The 21,548-nt window shown below is 36.0% G+C and overlaps 2 protein-coding genes across 5 annotated transcripts in view; both read right to left on the bottom strand.

Moving 5' to 3' along the window:
- Positions 1 to 6,612: 6,612 nt before the first annotated feature.
- On the bottom strand, positions 6,613 to 9,952 carry nhlh2 (nescient helix loop helix 2). The gene is made up of 2 exons (NM_205669.1): positions 9,527 to 9,952; positions 6,613 to 8,507 (listed from the first exon to the last, which is right to left on the bottom strand). Exon 2 carries the CDS (start codon positions 8,453 to 8,455, stop codon positions 8,087 to 8,089), a length of 369 nt encoding a protein of 122 aa, NP_991232.1. The 5' UTR covers positions 8,456 to 8,507; positions 9,527 to 9,952; the 3' UTR covers positions 6,613 to 8,086.
- Positions 9,953 to 18,253: 8,301 nt separating this feature from the next.
- The window catches only part of cnga4 (cyclic nucleotide gated channel subunit alpha 4), a 39,582-nt gene continuing 36,287 nt past the window's right edge, over positions 18,254 to 21,548 (bottom strand). For 2 of the 4 annotated variants that reach the window (XM_002663396.8, XM_073912887.1), the window contains one exon: positions 18,254 to 19,051. In XM_002663396.8, coding sequence (XP_002663442.4) covers positions 18,848 to 19,051 — 204 coding nt within the window. In that variant the 3' untranslated portion in view covers positions 18,254 to 18,847. The remainder of the gene's footprint in view (positions 19,052 to 21,548) is intronic. The other 2 variants (XR_012385518.1, XR_012385520.1) reach the window with 2 other exon arrangements.

Raw genomic sequence — 21,548 nt, 5'->3', positions numbered from 1 at the left:
TCTAATTAGACAAACGCTGGGATTTGGGAAGATATTCTGTATGTGATCTTTGTTTTTTTAGGAATAAGCAGTAACGACATTAAATACATATATTTTCTATCAGTAATGCTGGTGTATGCTATTAATTATGACATTGTTTTGAATGTTGAAGCCTACAAAACATGATTTGATTAGAATAATCCATAAATTTATAGGCAAATTACCGGTTTGTAAACATTTAGGATGCGCGCGCATCAAGGTTGCAGAAAGAAACAGGGAGCGCTAGAGGCAATGACATCCGATGTGGTCCAAAGTTTGTTGTTATTCATAAGTTATATATATATATATATATATATTTACATATTATATCATTTACATAATGCTTTCAGCATATTATAACAGCTGGTCACCCAGTGATAAGCACAGTTATTCAGCAAAATTAACGTGAGTGAGCGGCATTCGTCTGACAAGTTCATTTGCGACAGCACCCTTCCAAGCGCATCCAGCCTATCTATCTCATTGAAACTCCAAGTGATTTTACAAGAGAGAAGTTAAAGGTCTACAAGTCTTTGGATGCCTACAATTGTGTTCTGTGTGGTCATGTGCAAGAAATAATGTTGATTACCAGATTCAAAACTTTGTAGTGCTAAAAAACCAAGGTTCTGCCTAGCCAAAGACAAGGAAAGAAGATGGATCTGTACAAGGTCTGGGTAATCATCAACAAGTAAAACAACTGCATTCTGCCAGCAAACTGCACCTGTAAGACAGGGTATGTGAACTTACATTTTTACATTTCATTCTTAGCATTCAGTGTCTGCAGTTTAATTAACCGTATGTAACAGTTTTTGCTAAAATCATTGCTGCAACCAAAAACGAGTTAGGTGTGTAATTCAGCATAGCTTGGACTGGTCTGATAAAAAAAATGAGAAATGCAGAGTCCAGCATTTTAAATTAGGTCCTCACTCCATTCAGTTCTTCTGATGGCTGTTAGCCAATGACATCTGCAGTTTGACATTAAAAACAGTGTGGTGTACGGTAAAATGTAAGTTTTTGACATCTTACTGCACAACGCAACATGTTTGCTGTTGCAACTGGTCTTTTTGTGCAACCGCCATGTGCGGTTGAACGCGTGTGATGTCATGTGTGACGTAGGTAAGTAATTCCCCTATATGAATCTATATTAACTTTATGAGCTTTCATTAGCAGTGCATTTTTCAGTAACATCTGTGACTGGGGATTAGTGACTGTCATAACAGTAACTATGCGGTAAATTATGGTTAATTTTTTGTACAAAATGCTATTTTTTTGCTTAATTTAAGATCTATCGGCATAAGCTGTATTAATGTGGTTTTACCTGCAATTTTATTTATTTATTTTTTAAAACTTGTGCATACAATGAATCACCAATGACCATGGCTAAATTTAATTTTACTACGTTGTACCTAATGAATTGAATAAAACATAATTGGTGTAAATGAGTGTGTATGGATGTTTCCCAGTACTGGTTTGCAGCTGGAAGAGCATCCGCTGCGTAAAACATATGCTAAATAAGTTGTCGGTTCATTCCACTTGGGCGACCCCTGATGAATAAAGGGACTAAGCCAAAAGAAAATAAATGAATGAAACGTTGTACCTGAGGGCAGGGCCGATTTAGTGATTTAGGGGCCCTAAGCAACTACAGCCATGGGGCCCAAGTCCTGAAATACACTCTTTCTGCTTTTTATTTTTATTTTTATTTTTTTATTTTGTTGTTGTTTTTTTCCATGTTTTATCTTAATGCAAGCTCTACATTTTAATTGATTAAATTTCTTTAAATTCATTTACAACTAAAAATAATAAATATCTATATTTTTATAAATCTGCTGGACTGCTCCATGATTGGGGGTGGTGGATATTTTATAATTTTATAATTACATAACATTACATTATTATAATAATATTACTTTTATTGTATATCAAATAATATCATATTTAGTGTTGTATTTGTACAAATTGTATTTGTTTGACTTTCACTATACAACACATGACAGAAAATTATGTTATATATAGTTTATAGATATAATTTACACTTCTGGATATTTATTGGGGGCCCTCAGATGTCCTGGGGCCCTAAGTGGACGCTTACCTTGCTTATTGGGAAAATCCGCCCCTGGGGTGTAAATTAATTATAGATTTTAACATCTAATTGAACTTTCCCTTTAAGAGTGAGTCACTGAATTAATCATTCAACCCCTTTGTTCAAATCCACCTTTTAATTCAGGGAACAAAACTTGTATCTGAATTAGTTAATTTCTAAAGATGTATAATTATTTTCAACAAGTAATTATTTTGAAGCCACATGAACAACATTTTCTGTTCATTCATTCATTCATTCATTCATTCATTCATTTTCTTTTCAGCTTAGTCCCTTTACTAATCTGGGGTCGCCACAGCGGAATGAACCGCCAACTTATCCAGCACGTTTATGCAGCGGATGCCCCTCCAGCTGCAACCCATCACTGAGAAACACCCATTCACACTAATTTACACACATACACTACTAACAATTTTAGCTTACCCAGTTCACCTGTACCGCATGTCTGTGAACTTGGGAACACTGGAGCACCCGGAGGAAACCACGCAAACACTGGGAGTACATGCAAACTCCACAGAAACGCCAACTGACCCAGTCGAGGCTCGAATCAGAAAACTTCTTGCTGTGAGGAAACTGACAAATGAATTGAAATTACCTCTACAAAGTAAATGACTTAATGTCAACTGTGTTTACTGATGTTGCATTAAAGCAATGTCACAATGAAAATGGGGACTGCGTGCAACAAACTTTCATACTCTGTAAAACAGGTCGCATCGCTTCCAGTTGAGGTCCTTTGTTTGTGCTTCATTAAATATGCAGCTGTTTCCTCAAGCTGCCTTAAGGAGCTGAGAAGTATAACTGATGCTCATCACGTGTTTTATTAATTCATTAATTATTTTTTTTTTAAATCTTTTAAACGTTTTCTTGTTCGTTCATGTGCCTTTGCCCTAAAGCCTGTCATGCTATGGTTTGATTAGCCTATAGACAAAGATTGAACCTAAAGATATTCAGATCAACATATACAACAGCACTCAATCACTTATATCAGGTTAAATATGATGTTTACATTGAGTTATCAGATTCTGTCCCTCTTTTTGTTTCCTTTACAGTTTTCCTATACGTCTGCAGTCTTCCTTGACATCCTGATTGCATCCAGCTATCATAGCCCATAAAACTGATGAAGCGAGAGAGATGCAGAGAGAGCTTTCTACCATTAAATATAGCTCCATCCCCCATATCCATCCACTCTTCCAGCCACTTAAATCTTTTCACTGTACGGTCACAAAATGAGTCTGATAACTGATTGATATATTGTCATAACAAAAACCCAGCATCTTACAGAGTATTTGATAAATAAAAAAGTCTATACATTCAATTTACCTGAAGCCTACTGATTGAAGGCTAGTTGAACAACAAAATGCGAATACACAAATGAGCTGTTAGTAGGCTATTGCACTCTGACGTCCTATGAATAAATAAATGCTTCTGTTTAACTTTCTTCCTTTTTATCCTTGGAACAATTTTGCTGGAAATAATAGACCTTTTATCAGCAGAATAGTTTTAGTTTTAAATCTTTAGTTAGTCCAGCCTACATAAAATCTCATGATCTATCTGAACACACACACACACACACACACACACACACACACACACACACACACACACACACACACACACACACACACACACACACACACACACACACACAAAAAAAAAAAACTTAAATCTAAACGTCTTTTCAAGATATTGATTTTTCTTTAACCTAAATCAGTGTCCACCAACACTGCATGTTTTGGCTGTCTGCTTTGTCTATCACACCTATTACAAGTCTTTCAGTCTCTGCTAACGAGCTGATGATCTGAATCAGGTGTGTTTGGTTAAGGGGACATGAAAAATGTGCAGAGCTGGTGGTCCTCCAGAAAAGTGGTGAGAAACACTGGCCTAAATGTTACTTTGTATCCTACACTGAAAAGGGAAAATGTACTGCTCCTCATTGGCCAAAAGGGGGAGGCAAAGACTTGTCCTATAGTGTTGCACGCGATTGAAAACCACTCAGACTTCTTTAAAGGTAAACAGATATATTTCTGTTTGCAGAGTAACATGTACACACTTTTGTTTTAACTTAATTTATTTCCAAATAATAAAGATACAGTAGGCCTAGCCGTAGTAGCAAAATAATAATATTAATAATATCAATAATAACAGGTCTAACAACAATAATAATGCAAATAAGCATATCTGGAAAAAATATGTATATATAATGAATAAATTATAAAAATGATATTTTCTGATTCGTTTTCATCCTTATTTTAATTCAGCAATCAAAAAGACTTTCGGTTTGTCCACTAAGTGACGCTAGTGAACACCCAAGGCCTCACACAAAGTTTCTGCTTTGACTGGGTGGCATTTGTCACGGTTTTCAGTCCTGGGGACCCGCATCACTGCACATTTTCTCTGTTATGTGACCCGTTCAGTTCAGTTCACTGAGCTCTTTGCTAATGTGCCGATGATTTGATTCAGGTGTGTTAAATAAGAGAGATGTACAGTGCTCTAAACAGAAGGTTATTTGTCTGTTGTTTTGTTTACTGGTCCAAAAATATTTTTACATTTGCAAATATGAAAAAAGATAAGATTTGGATTGATCTATAAGTTTTTTTTTTGTTTGGTTGATTCTACGGTGTAAGTCTTAGTACACTAGTAGATGAGTAATTAATGTTTTAAATGTTTTATCAGTAGCATATTATCATTGTCAACAATATTTCTGATTTGTGTTTCTGTACAGAAAATCTAGACATTTCCATTGTTTTATACACACAAAAGTGTTTAGCATTTTTTTTTTACTTCAGTGCATTTTGAAATGGAGATTGGCCGAATAAATCTGGATGGTGAAAACCACACAATGTTGATAAAACATTGATTATTATTTAAGTATCAAAAATAAATATATAATTTAGCAATATATATATATATATATATATATATATATATATATATATATATATATATATATATATATATATATATATATATATATATATATATATAAACACACTAGATGGGCGTACAATAATATCTAATGCGGCAGCAGTCATGCATTTACTAGTTTTGGTACTGGGCTGTACAGCGCATCAGCAACTTTATGGTGAAAAAAATTTCCCTTCCATAACCTTTCCAAAATCCCGGCATAGCCTTAGTTTGGGCGATTGGTTTTTACAAATCTTGATGTTGACCGCATCAACAAATGCATGCGCCGACTATGTCAGTGTGTCATTGTGTGATGAAAATCTGATCATTGTATGTGTGACGCGTGCACAGATGGTCCGGGAGTGCACGCGCAGCCGGGTCGCATTGTTCTGAGTGTGACACTTTCTATGCGCGAGCTAATGAGAACAGACTGACTCTCGTTTTCCCCTCTAAGCAGTTTTTTCTGGTCTTTTCTTTATAAACACCCTTAATATCATCTGTCTCTCATCCGTCCGTTTCCATCTGGCACCAAATAATTTAACCAATTTGACAGATTGACCCGGTATAAGATAGATAGATAGATAGATAGATAGATAGATAGATAGATAGATAGATAGATAGATAGATAGATAGATAGATAGATAGATAGATAGATAGATAGATAGATAGATAGATAGACACACTTCAACATTTTTCAAACAGATGGAATGAAGAAAGACTGTGCTTTAGATTTTTCAATAGGTTTTTAAACAGATGGAGTGAAAGGGGACTATATGGCCACTTGTTTGATGAAATGGTTCGCTGTTTTGTTTGCACTGAATAGCCTATTATCTAAGACACATGTAGAGACGACAGATTGGCTCTTTGCATGAAGGGTCAGCGTCTAATCTGGCTACCTGAGTTTAAGGCTAATGTATTCGACCCTTCTCCATCATGACATACACGCAGACATATGGTATTACAGCAGGGCTAAGGGTCATTCATTACATAATCCTCTAACGAGGCCTGTTCACTTCCGGCATGGAAACACACAAACTAATCAGCCTATATTCGCCAGTGTGAGGAACTTCATGCTGGACTTCTTGGCATGCGCGTTAAATTAGGCGCACATGTTAAATATTCAAAATGAAGGATTTTTAAAAATTATTATTCACATAAACGTGCTATTTTCTAAGCAATTCCCCCTAAACTAACCTCTTATTTAGGCTGCTGATTGAGTGGCAGAGATTGATTGCAAATCTTAAAGGTGGAACATCATCAGCTGAGTAAAGTTAAGATGTTTAATGTGAAATCTGATCAAGTCTTGGACACGTACGCACACACGCGCATATGCTCTCTTGCTCTTTCCCACGGGACGCAGCAGACGGGTCGTAATTTGGTTGCCTTGGCCCGTCTGGACAAGCACCTGTCTCCTCTCTAGGGAGAAAGTCGCCTTTGGGCCGTGAGCAAAGCGAACTGTGCATGTGTGTGTGACAGCATTGAAAAAAAATGTTTTTTAAATAGCAAAATAATATTACAACTCACATAATCTCAAACAACAGTTCATTTCGTTGAAAATGCCGTCTTACAAAAGTTAAAAAGCATGGTAGAGAACATTGGTGACACAATATCTTTAATTTCATATTGTTTTTTTTTATTTAAAAACTACAACAGACGATTTACCTTTGAATTAATCTTTTACTATTTATTCTAAAATAGTTATGAAAAAACTGCGATACAAACCAGTGTATGCTACTGGCTATCCCACTACAAAATGACGGACAAACCCCGACTTAACAGGGTGATCTTTGGATATGAGGCAGATGTGAGATAATTTGATCACTATAAAATTTCCAAAAGGTTCACAAGGATCACGTAAACAAATAATCTCTATACATAGTTTCTAAAAGAAAAAAATAAACCTACTTTGAGATCATTTTTGGTCGCAGCAAAGAGAGCATCTATGGGTAGCTTGTAGACTTGTTTGGTAAGCAAATCGCTTTTTATAAAGGTTACTGCAAATTGTTTTTTTTTTACATTGATTATTACTGAATATAGTATGATACTAAACCAACACAAGTCATCTGGTACCCAAAGCGCTATCTATGAGCACTTTGTAAACAAAATAAACAATACAGCAATAGATCCTATCCGATGGGAAGTGCTTCTCGTTATCAGAGGACAGGACATCAACAGCAACACCATTTTAGTAACCGTAGTGCACACACAGCAAAGGCCCTCCTACTCCTACAAAAACTGCCAATGAAAAGTGCAAGTGAAAAGCAACAATAAACCCAAAACTCTGCCTAAAATAATAATAATTAATAATAATAATAATAATAAAAACATTAAATATTTACATGTTTACGTAAACACTTTAGATAATCTATTTTAAGGACACTCACATAACTTAATTTACTTAATAAATAAAACAAACAGGAAAAATATAAATTAACAACTAACAAGGTTACGATTTGTTCCAGCACACAGAAGTAGCCTATACATTTTGAGCTCAACTGAGCTCAGCAAATCCGTTTGCGACATACATGTTATTTGTTTCGATGACGTGAATTATGAAGGTCCAAAAAAAATATTTTCAAAACAAATTATTGCCACAAATGTGCTTATGAGCTTGGATGTTGAACAGGTTGTCTAATATCTGAACAGCCATCTTTCAAACAGAACAAAAACTCTTGCTACAGTGTCAAATACAAGATTCAGTTATTGCAACAGGTAAAATATTTTCAGGTAACACTTTATAATAACTTTCATAATGCCTTGTGTTTTTCAATGAACTGTGCGTTTTCGATTTGATCGTGAACTGTTTAGTTTTTTGTAATTACAGCATAAATTATAATCTGTAGTTAAATTTGTGAAAACACTGCTTTTTTAAAAACATCCTCCCAAACCATAAAAGGCATTATGTGCAGAATAAAAACATACATGTAACTGAAAGTAAATATAAAATGTTACCATTTCCATCCTTAATATTTGTGTATACTGCTGGAATATGCTACTTCTCAATGTCTATAAAATAATTCTTTAAACACCTGTTGTTTTGTGGTACTGTTAAATGTGCCTAAAGTTCATCTAAACGTCCAAAACGTGGTTGAGATAAGAAATGTAACAGATAGCAAGGCGAAGTATTTCTATCTTGGATAGCTTCTTGTCGGGTGGAAGTGTTGGCAGCAGCTTCCTGAGCTCGGCGAACGCCACGTTGAACGCTTCTACTCTGATGCGCTCGCGCGTGGCATGCGCAGAGCGGTACTTCGCAGTCGCGCGCCTCCTTCGTCTCTTCTCCTCTCGGGTGAGCGCGGCGGGCACGAGTGCGCGAGTCTTGCCATCGTCGGCCTCTAAGGGCTCGTGTGCCACACACTCCACCTTCATGACGTTCAGACAATCCGTGTCCGACTGTGTCCAGGTGAGGTCAGGATCCGTCTGATCGGGGCTCAGCATCATTTTCAGGTCCGTTTGATCGAGGCTTCCTAAGTGCACTGGATGTTATCTTGCCCTGGTGAATTAGACGCAAAAGATTGAAGTTTTACAAAAGAATAAATAATCTATAAATGTCATAATCCATATAGCTACTAAAATAAAACAAAATAGATGAACAAATCGAACTGATGTTAATCAAAAGGTTATAATGTTTAGACTGAATGTTTTTCTTATATTAAGATTATAATAAGTGTTGCATGTTTTTATTTTTATTTTGTTACTTTAATACTTTGAAACAGTTAAAGAGCTACCATGTTTTTAAATGGCTGTCAGTGTGCGTTTTGCAATTTAGCTCATTCTGGACACGTTACCATTATAAATGTGCTCTAATTCCATGCAAAAGTTAATGGAAATCAATTATTGCCACAAAAGCAAAGTCATAGCTGACCATCTGTCGCAAATGCAAATGCAGAGCCTATAGCTCCAGATGACACAAGGGTGCTTGGATCTCAGTCACTGTGAATCACAAGTAACATTTGAAAGAAAATACTTTAATAAACTGATTGAGTGTTTTGTTTACATATTTTTTTGATGTAGCGATGTTACATTTATTTGCATGTCATTTTGCTATTTGCTGGGCCACTGAGTAATGAATCTGAGATAATATAACACAAATTCTAACCAAACGAAGGTTTAATTGCTGTCTTAAAATGTTCAAGAATAATATTTTAAGGTGTCAGCGTGTCAATCTGAAGTCGTTAATTCATAGCACCTTTTCACCTGCTTTGACTTTAATTGGTGATGGAAATTAAGTTTAAATTTTGAAAACTCATTACGTGTCAAGCTATTGGAAATTATTGCGACAGGCAAGGGATGAAATCGAAGATGTTGCTAATAAATTACGAGGATATAAAATATCAATGCACATATTTTTTTGCCAATCTGCACTGTTGCTATAGCTAATAATTTATTAAAATGCAATTTGGTGTGTAATAGCATAGACCCTGTGATGTAAAATATTGTTTCATAATAATCACAACACGAAGACGATTAAAAAGTACCACCAACAATTAGTTAAATTATTTTATAACTCACCCCTGTTAACGACGAGAATCAATTTAACCTCCAAAATCCCGTTTATCAAGTCAGTTTTCAGTGATTCATGTTCTTCTGTCCATTGTGCTTTCTGAATTTCTATTTCGGCATCGGCAAGAGCATTTCTCGGTTATATTTTCCTCGCCACTAATTCCACTCACAACGCAACCGGTAACGTAGATTCGCGTTGTTGTGATGATGAAATTTCAGTAAGCATTGGTACCGAACGGATGTAAATAACAGCACCGGTAACGCACGCTCGGGGATGTGCTGCCCTCTGACCCGTGTGTGTGGATAACAATGGACACGCGTCCTCAGATAAGATCGACCAGATCAGAAAGTGTCGTCTCGGGCTGTCCTTTATGTTTCCGTGGATTAGGATAATATTGCTCCAGCCATCCTCACAACCACGCGTGCTTGTCCTCGTGCCTCTGATGATTTGAGAGATAACACATTCCGCTGGCTCCATATAAAGCCTCCCTCTCTCTCGCGCGCGCTCCCTCTTACAAATCATTCACTTTATGCACTTATCCACGACAGTCACACCTCCGTCCCACCCCCTCTTTTCTCTTTCTCTTTTCTCTCTCCTTTCCACTCAGCGACTTCTTCCTCGACCAGATTGAAAGGAGCGCCCGAGGCGAGAGCTGGACGCTTGGCAGTAACGTATGCGTTGTACGCCTGTTAAAGTGGTGCAATTGTTTGTGAAAGTTTCAGCTGCTTAACTAAATTAAGCGTTCAGTTATATATTTTTAAGAAAACCCCATGATATTAGGGTGACTTTTAATCCTAACTCAGTTTAATAGCAAGCCTATTATTAATTATTTGAATATATTTACACTATTGAGAAAATATTGGTTGCGCTTTTTTGACAGTATAGGGTATGTCACGTGAGCTTACAATATACTTAGCCTTAAGTGCTGCAGCTACAAGGGTTAAGGTTATTACCCAGTTTATGTACAAGTGCATGTGAAACTGCACTGTGCTAGCAAAATATCTACAAAACACTAAACTGAATTGATTGTAAATGTTCAAGTGAATAAAGGAACTTGTGTCAAATTTGCTGTTTATTTACCCAAACTCTGCCCAAAAAAAAAGTGAGAACAGAAATTGAATGCAGATCATGGTCCTCTGTTAGCACAAATACAAGTTTACTAACAGCGTTTTAAGAGTAAAGATACAACTAAACAAATAAATAAAAATAAATTAACAAGTAGTTATAAAACATAGAGGCAAAACAAAATGAATATCCATGGAATCATTTTCCATTGGAAACAGAGTTAGTACAGACGAATCAGCTTGCCTCCTAAAAAAATTGTACTTTACTTGAATTTTATGAATCATCAAATGCCACAAGTTTAGTGAAATATTCATTTAGCATAAAACGACCCCTTTACAATGTATTCTATGCTTTACTTGAATCACTTAACAGGCATCCTAACCACCTGGTTGTCCAGGTTATCATTAATACTTTGATTGGTTTTTACTATTTATCAGAGTTGTGTCAGCATATTATTCAATTCAAGATGTGGGCCAAATAAAATATTTTCAAGGAGTGCACCTTAAAGGGTTAAACTCTGTAAATGAGGTTTGCTAAAGTTTTACTTATGTTTTTGTCAATCTATTTACAAATTTGTAACAATTTGCATTTTAGCACCAAAAGATACTGAGTTAAAGAATAAACCTTTCAAGTTTTATCGATATTTAGGGTGCAAAGAAGACCCTAATATTCCCATTCTACAAAATAGTATTTTCTCAGTGAAAAATAATCTTTAGATTTTGAACATATTCTTCACACTACACTCAAAAAGATAACTGTTTTATACTGCGATTAAAGAGTCAATGAAGAAACTTTAACATCCATGCAACCATGTCTTTGGTTCTTATGGGGCCAGAATGTTCTTTTTAAAGAACTGTCTTCTGAAAGGTTCTTCAGGAAACCCTGCAAACATCCCCCTTTAGAACCTTTCTTTTAACAATGTAAGAATTCTTTGCTTTTTTAACATTACACCACCCTTTCAATTTATGGTTATTCATTTTGGAAGCTCATTCATTCATTATTTCATTTTCTTGTCGGCTTAGTCCCTTTATTAATCCGAGGTCGCCATAGTGGAATGAACCGCCCATTTTTGAAGCTCTGATATCCAAATAAGTAAATCTAAAAATACTTGCTTGATATTTTAATAATCACAGCCAAAAAAGCAGTTACAAGACATGGTTTACTTCCTGAATCCCCAAAAATCCAAGAATAGCTAGAAATAGTGTATGATATTTATGTGATGGAAAAAATTTAATTCTTCCTTCGACCCCAATTATTGTATTTAGAAATATCTAGTCCAAGTGGACTAAATGTACTAGGTTGCTCCATCCAATCTTTGAAGAAGTATCAAAATATTACTATCTAATACCCATCCACAGAACAAACTTTTTTTTTTATTTACGACCCATTGCACTCCCCTTCTAAATTCTCTATTTAGATTAAGAATTTACAGCTGATAACAACTAAAGTAAAGTTGAGCAAATAAATAAAGATTTGACCCTCTCTGACCTATGTATATTCAGATATTGATGTTATTTATGTAATTATTTTATTGTTAGTTATTTTTATATATTTTATCTTACGAAACTTTTGTTTTGAATTTGGTTCTGTTACTTTATAGTTTGTACAAAGGAAAAATGTTTAGCAATAGGAAATGTAGACTCTTAAATTAAATCATTATGTTGCTACTATAAATAAAAAAACATAAAATAAAAATAATTTTTTGCTTTATTTTAAGCACTGTTCACTGAACAGGTTGTGTATTAATAGATAGATAGATAAATAAATAAATAAATAAATAAAATTGTAGTTTGTAAGAGTAATACATAAGAAATGTGAGTACTCATCAGCTAAGATCTTGCAAAGATCAATAATTCTATTATGCAGGGAAAAAAAATCCAGTTAGTAATGATTTGTTGAGAAATGCAAGATTTGATATGCTTGTTGAATTATACGACTAGAGGACAGCCTTGGAGACATTTGCTCTTCTCCACGAGAGACTGAATTTTAATAAGACATTTCTTATAAACACAAAAAGAACAGCGGCCAAACTTCTCGTAAAACACTCGTAAAGAGTATTTCACTCTAACAGGCACGCCAATGACGCATATAGATCCTCCCAGTCTGTGCATCCGATCTGAACAGACTGATGTAATATAATCAGTAAATAAACGTGTAGTTCAATACCAAGTTTGATGGGTAAAATAGGGTCTTTAATAAAAAATGAAAGCATTGGCATTCTTCAGGATCCACACATCGTCCTCTGCCTGATAATGCTGTAGACTATTATTGATCACGGCTGATGAGATGTATTAGATGCCATTAATACCTTTTATTTCTGTCCTGTGTTTGTGAAGAAAGTCAGCTGGTCCGCTATTTCCTGCAAAACACCCCTCCCCTCCTCACACGTACACATATAAATACACAGAGTCAAATGTGAGAAAGAGGCATATGGCTTCCAGAGTCACCCATCCCCCCTCTGCTGCCCTTTTTTGCCTGGTGCATGTGTTCAGATCTGGGCATTGCTTTGGGAAGGGGGCAAAGACCTCACTGACTGAATTAAGGTCTGCTCTCTCTCTCTCTCTCTCTCTTTCTGTGTGTGTGTGTTGTGTGTTGGGGCAGCTGGCTGATGTTGCTGGAAGGATGGAAAGATGGATGGGTGGATGGAGAGATGGATGGAGGCAGGATGTCTGACCCAGGGCCAGTAGTGGGGTATGAAAATAGTAAGACCCAGAGAGAGAAAAACAATAGAGGGGAGGACATGGAGAACTGGGCATGACGAGAGGAAAAGACAATGGGGTTGGTTCGAGTCAAGCAAAGATCATATGTCTTTTGGGCAGTATTCTGAGTGTGATGTTGTGGTCTGTTTGTAAAGGCTTTGTTTTTTGTATATTTTGGCTTCGTGCGATTCTATCCAGCACCGAAAGGAACATATGTTGTCCTGTGTGCTCAGTTTTAGGAGGGCTGGTGGAGATCATAAGTATTGATCTCTGTTGTTGGTGGTGAAAGAACAATGGATTGCAGCTCATTTCACGGCTTAATTCAGTCCAAGTACGCGGTCAATAAGAATACCTTCTGCCAGGCCTGGCTCTGAGGCATGTTCATTTACATCTCATAAAACAAATTTTCCAATGCTTTATTATGATGATGTGTAGTTTAGACCAGCGCCTATGTCATTCGCATAATCACCAGATTTCTCTTGTGTGTATAAAATACTTGACAACAAATCTATTCCTCTGGTATCAGCAGGTATGATCAATATAAATGTGCAAATCAGAACTGTTTCGGATATACATTCTAAATTGAAAATGGGGCAATATTTGCTAAAATAATAAAAGAAAAACTCAACAATGGTGCTATTAAGACACCATCATGAAATTCGATGCAGATATGACATAAAACATACATATATACATATAAATATACATACATTCTTTAAAAAAAATCTAAATATTAAAAAACTTTTAAGGATTTAAGATGCTGATGATTGCTAAATGTGTCTTGTGAAAAGGATCCATATAACAATGGCAAACTATAGGTCCATATGTCTAATGAAATGTCATTGCAAACTACTGTTTTGGCATAATATTTAATCAAATATTTTTTGGATGGTATTGTTATTTGAGATTGATCTTTCAAAAATACAAAGCAAAAGCATTTCTGATTTGAATGGATTGTTGTACTCTATAAACACACCCTACATTTCAATATAATTTCTGAATTTCAGTTGAAGATAAACTGGAGAAACAAGCAGGATGCAGAAATGCGAGAGGGGTCTGGCTGCAGACCTGGTGCAGTGCAATCTGGACTGCATCCAATGCTTTTTAATAGGCTCACCTAACCACACCCCTAACCCTACCCATCACAGTGACGTCACTAGCTCCATTTGAGTGCATTGTGTCTGACATTGCATCGCTGAGTGATGCAGTCTCAGCTTGCATCATAAAGGCTGCATCCAGATACTACTGAGAAATGCACTTCATATTTGTGTGCAAGACAGTAAAGAATTAACTATTTATAGATTTTAACTGCAGAAAAAGTCATCAGTGCTAATGCACAGACTGACACTGACACAAAGTGATACAAACAGTGAAATCTTGTGATGTTGGACTGAATTGTTGGACTAATTTTATCACTAAGTCAGCCAATTAGGATTGAGGACTGCATGGTGTATCCATTTTTTTATTTGTATTTTTTGGTGGAAAGAGCACTGAACAGTCAAGTAAAAGTATAATTTTTTGATCAAAAGTAGAGTAAAAATATAAAATCTGTTTAACAGCCCTTCATAAAATACTTAAGAGTAGTGAGTATTACACTGTGACAATCATTCCACCTTTTATCCTGCAAATTTAAAATGTAGTGCCATCTTTTAAGGGTGTTTCTAAGTGCAAGTTAATTACTTGTCATTCATGGACTATAAATTAATAATGTGAGACTCATTTAATGTGAGAACGCATTACATTAGCAATATCACACAAGTAGCAGTGTGATATGGCTGTATATCAGCACTGGTGGGAGGCGTGCTGAAAAATAGCCATATTGCACTGCTATGAGTGTGATATTGCGTTTTTTTACAACAGTTCGACGGCACAATTGTGTATATACAAAAAAAAAACTCAAACATGGAGAGTCTAAAAATCATTTTGTTTGAGGAACTACTTTCCTTCGCCATTCATTCACATCTGCAGCTGACGTCAGAACCGCAAAAACCATTGCTAATTAATTTACTTCACTTTAGAACTACTGTTTGAATGATTCTCTAGCATAATGTCTAAAGTGATGAAAAAACAGGTGATTTTGCTCACATTTTAAGATTAAGTTGAACGTGACATGACATGCTATCAGTCTACAGAGATATCTCCTTACAGTATTACAGTCAACAGTATTTCTCTGTTGCAATCAGGATATCACAATAATTAAACTCGAAAATGCAGCACATTCACTACCAGATTGCGATAAGGAAAAATGCTAAACACATGCAGGCATTTCTTCTTTCTTTCTGCCAACACAACACACACTCCTGATTTGCGAGTCCCATCTCACAATTAATACACTATATGGTATAAATACAGCACAACAACCTAGAAAAGAGAGATATCGACTTAGAATATCACTTTCAAGTATAATAATGATTTGATCAGCTGTAGTTAGAAATTACGCAGTTTTAATCTTCTAAGAGCTTATTATGCAGTCCTGTCACCATTTTGTGAATAGACAACGTCAACCATCTTTGGTCAACTCAGTGTGACAGGCTAATGGCCGCCGACGCGCGGTCTCTCAGAAATTATAAATATTTTTAATAGACAAAATCCTTATAAATAAACTGCATAGTTGCAATCTAAACAACTACATTCTCAACTAAAAAAAGCCTCAAAAGTACATGTTGGCCAACAGCAGGAATGGTTGTCAAACTGTAGACTGTCCTCTGCTTGTTGCTGTATGTGGGTGGAGTAATACACAAAGCAGAAGGGTGAAGATGCGGGACGAGTGCGGTTACTTGCAGAATATCGCACGACTATCAGCCAATCAGATTCAAGAACCTGACAGAACTGTTGTATAAATTAATATACATACATATAAAAAGCAGACAGAAAACAGATTGATGTGTTAACAAGCGGAGAGAGATTGGTGCAACTTAAAAATCTAAAAAGAGGGCAAAAATCTGTGCTGATATGTTTAAACTTAAATTATGTATTTTAAACCCCGACTAACAAGCCATAACTGTCCAGCAGTTGTCGCCACAAACCAAGCACATGCAGCACTGATAGAATCCATGCAATGTGATTAGAAACGTAATATTCTGTAGTGCATTTAGTTATTCTTTAAGGCCACTTGGAAATTTCAGCCATCATACAGTAGCCATCCTTCAACTTCTCATCAGTGACAGGCAGTCTGAGCATTCTCTCGGACGGAAAGGATTATTCTACTTAGACAACCACCATAGACAAGAAAAAAATAAACATGTAAAGTACAAATACAGCACTAAAAATGTACTCAAGAAAAAGTCAAATACACATTTTTAAAATAGTAAAGCAAAAAATACTATTCAATTAAGTCATTTGAGCAGTAATTTGTTACACCACTGAGTAAGAGTCTGTCTTATTCCAGTAATTTTTGTCACTGTATTATTTGATGTTTTATCATAATTACAAACATTAGTAACATTGGTTCATTGTACAAGTAGTCTTAGAACGTGATAGTCTTTCTCAGTATTTTATTATGGATGATGAATCATTTAAATTGATGGTTTAAAGCTGTATTAAAGCTGGTTGCTGTATGTAAGTTTTTGACTCTTAATATGTTATTTCTGAGAAAAATGCCAAATGAACATGCTTGTTTATCTGAAAAACAATGCTAAAGTCAGATATTCTGCTTTGAAAATGTCCATGCTGGAAAGCTGTTTTTGTTTTGGTTCTTTTAACCCACCCTCTGCAACTTTAGCCAATTATACTTCAGTACCCCGGGTTGCCTTGTTGGAAAACCATGCATTTCATTCATTTATTCAGAAAGGCTCTCAAAGCATGCAGCCGTGGCTGAAATGCAACCTCCGGTGGACAGCAGCAGACTCCAAAATGAGACGCAGATTCAGAGTTCTACATGAGGTTATTAATTAGCAAATAATATAAATAATGCGAATGTAAGCGTGTGATGAGACTTGCAGTGATAAGCAATTTGGCTGTTTGCACCAGATGAAACACGACAGAAATTTAAATACAGCCATTCAGAAGCACAGAATATGCACTCACTCATGAAATGGTAAGGTTTACGATCTAATTAATACATATTAAACCTGCTTTATGTTATTAAATGTAGATGCTGAATCACTTTGTGTTGGTTTTGAGTCACAGTTGTAGAGTTCAATTTCAAACTATTTATTTTATTTTCAAGATCAGAGGTGAACTATCTGCTGCTGCTTTCAGTATATGGCAAAAAAAAATCATGTAAAATGGCTTTCAAACTCAACTTGTTAGCATTTAACACTGAAGAAAGCACATGAGCTGTACCTGAGGTGATCAGCTGTTTTCCAGCTGCAAGAAATAAAAGCCGTTTCTAATATATCAATCCGAGGTGTTGTTTAAAACAAAAATTCCTTTTAATATGAAGAATATTCCTTCTATCGAGTGCTTTTTTCAGTCTTTAAGCTCGATCATTATACTCGCTCTTGTTGGTCCTCAATCTGGCAACCTGCACTTTCATTTGTTTTGATCCAGGAATGCAACACCTAGTTCAACCACTGGGTGTTAAACTTACATACTACACCTTTAAAACATAAATTATTTAAAGCTTCTCTTCAATACTTTGTGATTCATAGTTTTCTGGTAATTTATGCAGTCAAATTGCATTAGGTGAAATTGAAAGTTGTGTAAACAGTGAGTATTATTTACATTTGTTATTCGTTTTAAGCAATATAGAGCAGCTACCAATAGCTTGTTTGTTTTTTTTATTATTATTATATCGATATGATTTATAACACACTCTACTGTTTCAAACAACTACAAATGTCAAAGTCACTTTGCTCAATTTTGAACATCAAAAGTGTCAAAGCAGAGACCAAGGTCCCATAATGCATTTTGAAAGCATAAATAAACCAAGGAAAAAACTGTGAATCACAAATTATGGGAAACTGTTAATTAGCAGATATTTTTACAGTGTAGGGGAGGCAATTTTGGAGAGGCTTGCACACATCTTCTGCAATACTGATCGCAACAATAGACAAAACCTTTAATGTTTTGAACCTTTCACAAAAGACGATCAACCGATATAACAAACAAAAGCTTCTGGATAACATCCTACCCCAGATTTAACGAGTGAGCATTTTAAGATAACTTCTATACATTTTGGAAGGCTGAATGAGTTTGAACACGGATTGTTAAACGGAGGGTAGTCTAAACTCAGCTGCATGACTGACCCAGGCACTGGATAGCACCCATTACAGCCCGAATGAGAGCCAGCTGCAGCTCATCAGCACAGGACACCTGAGCTCAGCTCCGCTTGGACATACTGGCCTTTACACACAATAACACTCCATACACAGACGCACAACCTTACATACATAACACAAGCATGCATATGATTCCCAAGGCCAGTGTCTAACGTGCTTTTGGACGTCATTGTTGGCGTTAATGTGACAGGAACACAAAGAATTACTATCCTTGTACGAGACGGATAGAGAGACAGACAAGAAAGATGAGCGATGGCATATATTTTCTTCTCTCTCACCTCTCCAGGGTGAGCTCAGATCTGAACGCCTCCTCCTCCTCCTCCTCCTCCCCCATGAATTGGGATCAGGTGGGGATCAGCTGGACCTTCGAGAAGGGGGGCAGAGGGTTTATGTGTGTGTGAGTGTGTGTGTGTTTTGGTAGTGGTGCTGATGAGCAGAAGGGTAGGGTGCCAGGCCGGCCGGGGGCCAATGTTGCACCTGTGAGAGATCCTGGAGGCAAATCTGGGTGTAGAAGCACGGATATGATTGGAAAAGTCCATCTTAGCACCTGCACAGAACCGATTGAAGAGTCTGACAAGCCCAGAAATAAAACAAAATAATAACAATAATAATAATAAAAAATCAGCTTTAAATGAGCTTTTGCTGAAAATGCACGAATTCTAAAGCTGTAATTATGAGCGTGTCACATTCAAGTGCTTTGCTGTACTGATGAATTAGGTGTCATGGAGAAAATTATCGAATCACTGACAAATACAAGCAGCACAAGGAGTATTAGTTATATTTATGATCACAACAAGTCGAAATGTATAAAAGGTAAGGTTGCCATTATAGAAAACTGATTAAAATAAATAACATATCTGTCGTCAACCATACATCAACAACCTACACTATTACTATTACTACACCTTATTCTAAAATGCGGAAGTGCGCCTGTTTTCGCGATTGTCTTAGATCTTCCGATTCAGTCGCCTATGGGAGAAATGACTAGGAATAATAAACGGCAGAAAATGGTCAAACTACTTGCTCTACAAACAAATGTTTGCATGACTATACAGACCAAGTAGAATAATATAACAAGGAAATATCAAATTGCAACATCAAGCAGCGTAACGAGCAGTTTTTAACGTCAAAAAATGAATGGAAGTGAATGAGACCGGAAGTCTAGAGAAAAAAAGATTCAAATGGCAGCGCCCGCTCATCGGCAGAGAATAGGGTAAATAGAGGCTCAGGAATAGAAGTACCAAGGCTGCACTGTGGTGGTACCCTTTCAAAAGGTACATTTAGTACTTTTTAGGTAATAAATATATACTAATAATCTACTAATGTGTACCTTTAATCTATAATATGAACCATTTAAGTACTAATAGCTTCTAGAAATGATCAGATGTGCTCCAACATTAGGTACATTCAGGGTGTTTTCACACCTGCCTTATTTAGTTCGGGTGAAACTCACTAGAGTTTGTTTTCCCTCTTGGTGCGGTTCGTTTGGGCAGGTGTGAATGTAGCAATTGCACTCGAGTGAGCCGCAAAAGCGGACCAAAAAAGCGCACTGAGACTTCCTTGAAGAGGTGGTCTCGATAGGCTTTCAAACGAACCCTGGAGCGGTTCGTTTGTGGTGAGAACATGGTCTGAACAAAAACAAACCCAATCGCAAAAATCGCCGTTTGCAATGCATTAAAACATTGTTTTCCAGCCGCAGCCGTACTTTATTCTGAATATGTACAGTTTGTTTAAGGTGATGTATACAAACTATATAGTATACTATGACCAGGGATACAATCAGCCAGCAGAGTCGTCCCTCCATAGGAAAAAGCTCAATTTTGTGTCTGCCGGTTTGTTTACTTGCGGGAGTTCGATTGGCATTTTCCCACATGTTAATTTTGACCAATCGAAAAACAGTTTAGGAAATACATTCAATACCATCTAGCCAATCAGTGATGTGAATTTTGTCGCTACATTTTGGTTCTTTTCAACTGGTTCGGACAAAAGCAATCAGTGTGGTGTGAAAAGGACCCAAAATGAACAAATGTGAAGGCACCCCAAAATCAAGACTAAAAACACATCTGTATAGATTTGATTCTATTTTTTTAAACCTGTTTCAACACATTTGAATCTGTTTTGAATCATTTTTACTCTTTGTTTTCATTTTCTTATACTTGTCTCTTTTATTCTTGTTTATGTAAAGCACTTTGAATTACCATTGTGTTTGAAATGTACTATATAAATAAACTTGCCTTGCCTATAATGCACATTTCTGAGATTCTAGATGCAAGTATTATGGGTAAGTACAATTTGGAGTAAATTAATCTTTATAATATTGAATATTATATAAATAATTCAATCTAATTTTGATAATTGTCATCATTTACTGTCCCTAATATGACTTTTCCAAAAAAGTCTGTATACCCTAAAACAAACCTTACAAAAACACTAGTGAAATGAGTGGTTTTGGATTGTAAATCATATGATATAACACAAAAAATGTTTCACCCATCTCCAGCTCAGTGACAGCTTTTGTACTTTTAGCTCTAAGATTGTTTAGATGCTTGTAAAATGGAGAGAGTAAAGGATGACAATTACCATATTGAATATTATATAAATACCAATTTAATTGTGGATGGTATACATATTTATAATTCTGTTAATTCTGTCCTCATTTACTCTCCCCATATGATTTTTCCAACAAGGTTTGTTTAGCCCAAAACAAAAATTACAAAAAAAAAAAAAAATTTTGTGAAATTAGTGGTTTTGGAAGGTGCCTCATATGTTATAACACAAAATCATGTTTCACCCATCACGTGTTGTAAATGCTCTTTTAACACATGCAAATTTAACATGTGTTTTCGAAAATTCTTATGGTTTGATTGGCCATCGCAATCTCACGGCAATTTGTAACTTTTTGATAAAGTAGCTAATTCATATGAATTCGTACAATCTAATTCTTAAAATTAGGATTTACTCATCACCCAATGACAGTTGGGGTTAGGGGTGGGGTTGGGTGTCACGCATCCTTTTTAAAATCGTACATTTTCGCACGATTGAAC

The sequence above is a fragment of the Danio rerio genome, chromosome 9 (genome assembly GCF_049306965.1).
Source record: "Danio rerio strain Tuebingen ecotype United States chromosome 9, GRCz12tu, whole genome shotgun sequence".
Classification (NCBI taxonomy): domain Eukaryota; kingdom Metazoa; phylum Chordata; class Actinopteri; order Cypriniformes; family Danionidae; genus Danio; species Danio rerio.
This window is presented reverse-complemented; position numbering and strand designations above follow the sequence as displayed.